This window comes from Bombus huntii, unplaced genomic scaffold, assembly GCF_024542735.1.
Source record: "Bombus huntii isolate Logan2020A unplaced genomic scaffold, iyBomHunt1.1 ctg00000113.1, whole genome shotgun sequence".
Classification (NCBI taxonomy): domain Eukaryota; kingdom Metazoa; phylum Arthropoda; class Insecta; order Hymenoptera; family Apidae; genus Bombus; species Bombus huntii.
In genome coordinates, this window is record NW_026099365.1 from 41,487 (window position 1) to 49,968 (window position 8,482).

At 51.1% G+C, this 8,482-nt stretch overlaps 2 protein-coding genes across 2 annotated transcripts; both read left to right on the plus strand.

Moving 5' to 3' along the window:
- Positions 1–930: 930 nt before the first annotated feature.
- On the plus strand, positions 931–5,343 carry LOC126877041 (uncharacterized). Its single transcript, XM_050639885.1, has 2 exons — positions 931–2,053; positions 2,591–5,343. Exons 1-2 carry the CDS (start codon positions 931–933, stop codon positions 5,341–5,343), a joined length of 3,876 nt encoding a protein of 1,291 aa, XP_050495842.1.
- An 87-nt stretch (positions 5,344–5,430) lies between these two features.
- LOC126877042 (uncharacterized) lies at positions 5,431–6,465 on the plus strand. The gene has a single exon (XM_050639886.1). The coding sequence runs from the start codon at positions 5,431–5,433 to the stop codon at positions 6,463–6,465; it is 1,035 nt and encodes a 344-aa protein (XP_050495843.1).
- Positions 6,466–8,482: the final 2,017 nt, after the last annotated feature.

Here is an 8,482-nt window from a genome sequence, read left to right on the forward strand (position 1 = left end):
AATATGCTCGAAACACAGTCGGTTTTAGAGGTGTCCTTGGGTTTATTAGTCGCCTTTAAAACACGGAGAAAGCGGGTATGCACCCATTAGGAAAACCCGAATAGCCCTGTAATAAAACAGGCTAGGTTTTCTCATACACACAGTCATTTACGCACCACGATGGTAGAAGACTCCCTACTCATCCCTTCGAGCAGTAGTGCAGCATGACCAATCGACACCGCGGTTCGTTACCCTCACTTTTCCTAACGAAAGTGGGACCAACGAATCCGCGTTCTTTATGCACAGGGGCACACCCACACCGAACTTTCTTCCGTATTAAACAAAAGAGCGACAAACGGTCTACCAGCTAACGCCTAACGCGACAGTCTCCCAACTAACGCCTAACGCGACGGTCTCCCAACTAACGCCTAACGCGACGGTCTACCAACTAACGCCTAACGCGGCAGTCTGCACATAGCGCGAGAGTCGCATTCTTCACGCAAATCTTTTGTAACTAAGTGCTTGGAAATATATACTTTATAATACTGTGAATCCCAGTGTTATACCAACTCAATCACCCCTCATTATCTCAAAGGAAATCAGGGGGTCGATCAATTCGTGGTGTCGATTGTTATAATCGTAACGGGGATTTACGACCCCCGTTGACGACTCTCCTCGCGAGTACGTCTCCCCGCGATTGGTCGAATTTACATGGTCCTTCGAGCCGGATCTCGTGCCACCAAAAAGTGCACTGACCAGTGACTATACAGTGTCGCGTGAGATCCAAGTTCCAACCACTTAGTCAACTGAGCAAGGGAACCGCCATCGGAGAGAAGCACCTCCGTCGCGCAGCATCTACACGAGCCCACGCCGCATCGTAACGATTAGCAACAGAATCCCAGATCAACGTCCATTTGATCAAGGTAAGGGCGTTCATTATCAAAATCAAACATGGCCCAAGCTGAATCAATCAGCACGTTACGGCGGAGACGAGGCGTCCTAGCCCGTCGACTTGCAACCATAAGGCGCGAACTCGATGAGTACGAAGCGTCTGGGAAGGCAAACAGAATCTTCCTAGCATCTTGCCGCAGCTCGTTCGATGAGCTTTGGAGGAGGATACTCGAGGTTCAAGAAGAGTTAGGTGTGGTAGATGAGGGGGAAGATGCGCGGGTAGATTCGTTATCGCAAGAGCATCGGGAGCTTGACATGCGGTTCCGAGAGCTCTTTGAGCAAATATCAGCAACAACCCCGTCGACTACAACAAGAGGTGAGACGTGCCGGAAACCAGAGCCGACCACCGTTCCAGAGGTCCGCGTGCCCCAATTCGACGGTGCCCTCGAGAATTGGACCTATTTCTACGACACGTTCACATCCATAGTGGACCTTAACGAAGGTTTGACGAATGTCCAAAAGTTCCAGCATCTACGCTCATCTATAACTGGACGGGCCGCACAGAGTATCCAGTCATTAGAACTCACAGAGGCCAACTATTCCATCGCGCTTGATACACTGAAGGACAAGTTCAATTGCCCCCTCCAAATCTGCATGCGCCATTGGAATCTGATGCGTAATTATCCGGAAATCAAAAGGGAAACTCCATCGGCCCTAGAGGATTTGTTGGAAACCATCAGCGTAAATCTAAAGGCGCTCGAACATCTAAAGGAGCCCGTCACTTCAAACATAGCGATGATCGAATTGATCGCGTCGAAGTTGCCCGCGTCCAGCCTGCGTAAATGGCAACGCACACTGCCCCGCCAAAAGGTGCCATCCTATCAGCATCTGATAGACTTTCTCAAAACACGGGCGAACGGGACTCAATTCCTCTCTAAAGAGAAGGAATCAAAAGGGTCAACACACAAACACCGCAGTCAGCGAACAACCATACCGCATGGGCGAACCCTTGCTACAACCAGCAGAACGGTGGTGTGTCCGACCTGCAACGGACATCACGAGATCAGACACTGCAAAATATTCAAGGCCAAATCAGCGACCAAACGTTTTCAAATCGTGAAGAAGGCATCGTTGTGCATAAATTGCCTAGGCACAGGACATTCGCCGACACAGTGTACATCGGGTTCGTGTCGTATCTGCGGTCACCGACACCATACGTATCTACACCGCGAAAAAACCCAGGTAGATTCATGGTCGTCGAGCGGTCGATCTTCGAGCGGTCGATCGTCGAGCGGTCGATCGTCGAGCGGTCGGTCGGCAAGCGGTTGGTCGCCGAGCAGTCGGTCGTCGGACAGTCGCGCATCGAGCGGTCGGTCGTCGGGCAGTCGCGCACCGAGCGGTCGATCGTCGGGCAGTCGTTCATCACACAAGCGAGCCTCCACCGAACAATCCCCATCGGGATCATCGAAGTCGCGGTCGTCCCACAAATCGAGGCGAACATCCGATACTTCACGGAAGCATACATCTTCGGTTCCAAGAGGTACGAAAGAGCATTCCTCGTACGAGTCACGCTCAGCCCGGATCCGGAACACCACCCCAACCTCTTCATCCAAGTCCCAACCGGGGCAAAACTGACTGTCCGAGACTACGACAGCAAGGGGGATCGGACTAACAAACACATCTCCCCACACCCCTCTGCATCATGATCTGTTGGCCACAGCACAGATCAAGGTTTTGAACAAACAGGCACAACCAATCCGAGCCCGAGCCTTACTCGACACTGGGTCGAGCATGAACTTCATGACCGACAGGCTCGCGAACTCCCTCGGTATAAGGCAAAGGAGATGTGCGATCCAGATCGGAGCCCTCGACAATTTGAGCACCACGGCAAAACGTTACACCACGGCCACCATCACGTCGACGGACGGCGAGTACAAGAAGACATTGAGATTTCTTGTTATCCCGGCCATATCGATCCTCGTACCAAGCGAGCCCATCGATCCCTCGAGTCTGGGATTACCCAGAAATATTCATCTAGCCGATCCACAATTCCATTGCCCAGCCCCGATCGATGTTTTACTTAGTACCGGATCAACATTCGCGTCGCTGTGCATCGGGCAGGTCAATCTGGCACAACCAGGCGAACCTGAACTACGTCTACAAAAAACACGCTTCGGCTGGGTAATCGGGGGGAGTCCCACGTCCCAAACCGCGATAAATACGTTCCACGCAACCACAACGGCTCTGCAAGAGGACCTCGCACGGTTTTGGGAGATCGACGAGGGACAGGCCACTACTCATCTTTCGGAATCGGAACGACTATGTGAAGAACATTTCCGAAACCATGTCCGACGAACCAAGGAAGGCAGATACATCGTTGCATTACCGTTCAACGAAAAGCTTTCCTCACTAGGGTCATCGAAGGCCACTGCAATGAGCAGGCTCGCCTCTCTTCATCGCCGATTCCAACGCGACAAACAATATGAAACCGCGTATAGTGCTGTGATTCAAGAATATTTAGACTTGGGTCACATGACAAAGATCAACACGGATCACGCCACCGACCACGGATATTATTTACCACATCACGGCGTGACCAAGGAATCGAGCGACACCACCAAGCTACGGGTTGTGTTCGACGGCTCAGCTTCAAGTACCACGGGAGTGTCTCTAAACGACGCCCTTCATACGGGTCCGAAATTACAAGAAGACCTGAGGAACATCCTATTGAGATTCCGGTCATTTCAATATGTCCTTACCGGCGACATCGAGAAGATGTACCGCCAATTCCTCCTACGTCCAGAAGATCGTCCCTACCAAAAGATTCTGTGGCGTGCCGACAACGGAGAGATCGAAACTTACCGACTCAACACCGTAACGTTCGGTCTATCCGCAGCCCCGTATCTGGCCATCCGATGTCTCAAACAGTTGGCAGAGGACGAGGGACCTCGATTTCCGAGAGCAGCGCAGATCCTACGGCGAGACTTCTATGTCGACGATGCGTTGACCGGAGCCGATACGAAGGACGAAGCCCTATCAATCAGGAATGATCTCACGAGATTACTTAAGCTAGCCGGTCTAAATATCCGCAAATGGGCCTCAAACGATCGGGATCTGCTGAGAGGGCTACCTGAGGAAGACACCAAGCAGAAATTACATCTCGGTGAGTCATCCACGTTAAAAACACACGGCGTCTTTTGGGATTCAGCCGACGATACCATACTATATTCGGTCAAGACGAACAGTGACACTTCCCGAATCACAAAGCGATCAATCAGCTCAGTCATCGCACAAATATATGATCCACTAGGATTGCTCGCGCCGGTAATCGTTCGAGCAAAAATGATTTTGCAACAAGTCTGGACATTGAAGGTAGATTGGGACGAATCCCTTCCGTCAGACGTACACACAGCATGGATCAAATACCACACCCAATTGCCGTTGTTAAATGCGGTAAGGTTCCCTCGGAAGACCATCCTAGAATCCGCAACGAAAATTGAGCTCCACGGATTCTGTGACGCTAGCGAAAGGGCATATGGGGCGTGCGTCTACGTGCGGACGACTGACCGAAAGAACAATATTTGGACTCGACTCCTCACGGCGCGGTCGAAGGTAGCGCCGCTCAAATCGCTCTCCATACCACGTCTCGAATTAAGTGGGGCACTTATTTTGACGTCCTTGATTTCGTCAATACAACAGGCCCTGACGACCAAGATATCGCGGATAGTCTACTGGACTGACTCCACCATCGTACTCCATTGGATCAGGTCTTCGCCGCACACCTTGAAAACATTTGTGGCGAATCGAGTCGCTGAGATACAGACCAAGACCAATATCTCCGACTGGCGTCATGTGCCTACCGACGATAATCCAGCGGATCTCATCTCCCGAGGCCAGACGCCCAAGGAATTCCTATGTCCGTCCATTTGGAAAAACGGGCCAAGGTGGCTCCTGCAAAGCGAAAGCTATTGGCCGGTTTGGAGCCCGATACCGGTAGTCGACCTCCCGGAGCAAAAGAAGACGATCTGTCTGAGGACGAGTGTTAACGACAACACTCTCCTCCATCGCTACTCGTCTTGGCCAAGACTAATAAGAATCGTCGCCCGGTGTCTTCGATGGAGACATAAGCAACACCGAACTGCCCATCTCACCACAGACGAACTGACCGCAGCGCACAACAGGCTAATAAAAATCTTACAATCCCAGCATTTCGCGCCTGAAATTCGGATCCTCCAAAAAAATCGAAGCGAGGACGTTGGAGGGAAACTACAGCCATTAAACCCCTTCCTCGACGAAGATGGGCTACTCCGGGTAGGAGGGCGACTAACCAACTCCGCCATACCCTTCAGCCAAAAACACCCGATCATCCTACCGAAATCCCCGGTGACAGAGCTAATTATAGAACAAGAGCACCGGAACAATCATCACACAGGGACCCAAGCTACCCTATACGCGATGAGACTGCGCTATTGACCGATCGACGGCCGTAGCCAGGTATGGCGCACTCTCAGAAGGTGCGTCCGCTGCTGCAGAGCCAACCCTCCACCAGTGGAATACTTGATGGGTGATTTGCCAGAGGCGCGTATTACCGAATCGCGGCCGTTCAGGAACGTCGGAATCGACTACTGCGGCCCATTCTACATCAAGGAGAGGAGGGACCGCAACCGACGTAAAATCAAGACGTACGCCGCCATATTCGTTTGTCTGGCGACAAAGGCGGTCCACATAGAGTTAGTCAGCGACCTAACCACCGACGCCTTCTTGGCCGCGCTACGCCGTTTCATCTCGCGGCGAGGATACTGCGCAACGATCCTCACCGACAACGGCACCAATTTCGTCGGGGCTAATCGGGAGCTGCAAGAACTCCGGACCCTATTGCAGTCCGACGACCACCAGGATAGGGTACAGAATTTTCTCGCCGACCGACAAATACAATGGCGTTTTAATCCTCCGAACTCACCACATTTTGGCGGGTTATGGGAAGCCGCAGTTAAATCGTTCAAACGCCATCTCATCCGCGTGGTCGGCACGGAGCTCCTGACCTTTGAACACCTCAACACCCTTGTGATCGAAATTGAGGCCATTCTCAATTCACGCCCACTGACTCCCATCTCATCCGATCCGAAAGATCCCCCTGTCCTCACTCCCGGTCATTTTCTAATCGGTGATACCCTAACCAGTTTACGGGAGCGTGATTTCAGGACAGTTCCATCAGGACGGCTATCCAGTTGGCAGCGCATTCACCAGATTAAGCAGCACTTCTGGAGCCGATGGTATCGAGAATACCTAAACGAGTTAACCCGCCGCAGCAAATGGGACAAGGGCAAACACAACATTCATGAAGGCACCGTAGTAATCCTCAGGGAGGACAACGTGCCCTCTATGCAGTGGCCTTTGGGCCGCGTAATCAAGGTCCATCCAGGAGCCGACGGAATCATCCGGACCGCTACCGTGCAGACGGCAACAAGCATCCTGGACCGCGGCGTCAAAAGACTGGTCCCCTTACCCATCCACCCAGATCCAGACGAGGCCGAACGCCCACACGGAGCGAAGGAGGTCACCAACGACACACCAGACTCCACAGCCAGAATTTGATCGGTGCCCTCTCAACGGGGGGAGGATGTTACGACGCCTAAAACATCTGCTCGCCAGCCCGCGCGACCGGACAACAACCGACCTGCGTAACGGCACTTCGACCCTCAATAAACCTAAGGACCCACCATAACTTTCATTTCCCTGCATTGTTTCGCCATATGTCTTCAATCCGATTGTCTTGAAGAATTGCAAGCCAAAATATGCTCGAAACACAGTCGGTTTTAGAGGTGTCCTTGGGTTTATTAGTCGCCTTTAAAACGCGGAGAAAGCGGGTATGCACCCATTAGGAAAACCCGAATAGCCCTGTAATAAAACAGGCTAGGTTTTCTCATACACACAGTCATTTACGCACCACGATGGTAGAAGACTCCCTACTCATCCCTTCGAGCAGTAGTGCAGCATGACCAATCGACACCGCGGTTCGTTACCCTCACTTTTCCTAACGAAAGTGGGACCAACGAATCCGCGTTCTTTATGCACAGGGGCACACCCACACCGAACTTTCTTCCGTATTAAACAAAAGAGCGACAAACGGTCTACCAGCTAACGCCTAACGCGACAGTCTCCCAACTAACGCCTAACGCGACGGTCTCCCAACTAACGCCTAACGCGACGGTCTACCAACTAACGCCTAACGCGGCAGTCTGCACATAGCGCGAGAGTCGCATTCTTCACGCAAATCTTTTGTAACTAAGTGCTTGGAAATATATACTTTATAATACTGTGAATCCCAGTGTTATACCAACTCAATCACCCCTCATTATCTCAAAGGAAATCAGGGGATCGATCAATTCGTGGTGTCGATTGTTATAATCGTAACGGGGATTTACGACCCCCGTTGACGACTCTCCTCGCGAGTACGTCTCCCCGCGATTGGTCGAATTTACAAGGAATTTCAAAGTTATCGTAGACATCTAGAGACGGGTTGTTCGGAGGTCTCAAAGTTTCCAAAGAGAACGAAATTCGGCCAATCTAACTGCTCGGGTTACGTCGTTTGAATTAAAAAAAAAAATCTGCACGTTCGATTTCCAGATAAATAAAATTTTTTGAATGCGATTCGCAGCGCGAAATTCGAGCAGCGGCTATTCGATACGACAATTGCACGATATAGAAGGGGTTTCTATCGCGCGCAATGCTTGCGTAGAATCTCGACGATAGGTACGCGGTATTTGTCGACTAACTATAAATATCGAACAGTTCGACTGGCTGCGCGAAGTAGCGAGTTTCCACGCGCGAGCAATAACGTTTACAATATATTTCACGTAACGGCAAATAGCGCTAATTGTACGCCAGCGTTTTGCCACAGCGATCGTGCGATAGTCAGTGGTACGTACGGCTCGTTCGTATTCACATTCGTGAAACTTAAATTCGGATCGCGCGAATGGCGAATCGAAACAGATTGAATGCCAGATTTCGGGGGGGAAAACGATCGATCGGAGGGTATTCTGACTAATTCTCGGACTAATTCTCCGACTGATTCTCGAACGATGCCGCTCGAACGTGGACGAACCGCGTTAATGGACGATCTAATTTGCAGTTATCTGTTAATCGGTTTAAAACGCTCTATATTTAACCGGGCATTCCATTATACTTGGCTGTTTCATTCGCTAATTTATCATTTCATCTCGGCTCAGCCGGCTCATCGTCGTTCCATCAGTCGCGTCGATCGAGCGAGCGGAATTTAAATTACCCGTATAATCCTCGAGCGGTATCGCGGCTCGTTAAAATTACACCGACAGATTTATTTGCCGCGCGTTTGGCGGATGGCATGCCGATCGACCCAGCGCGCTCGCATAATTCCAAATTCGAACATCTTGTCGCGTTTTCCACGTTACGTTGAGTCGTCGAGTACGTTACGTCGTGAAATTTGAAATGCGTGGAACGCGCGTATCGCGCGTCCACGTAAGATTTGTGTTTGCCAATCGTAGCCGAACTCGACAGCAAACGCGGCGCTTCGGCGAGAGAAGAAGGGAAAAGAGGATAAAAGGAGAAGAGCGGAAAGAAGAAAATGAAAAAG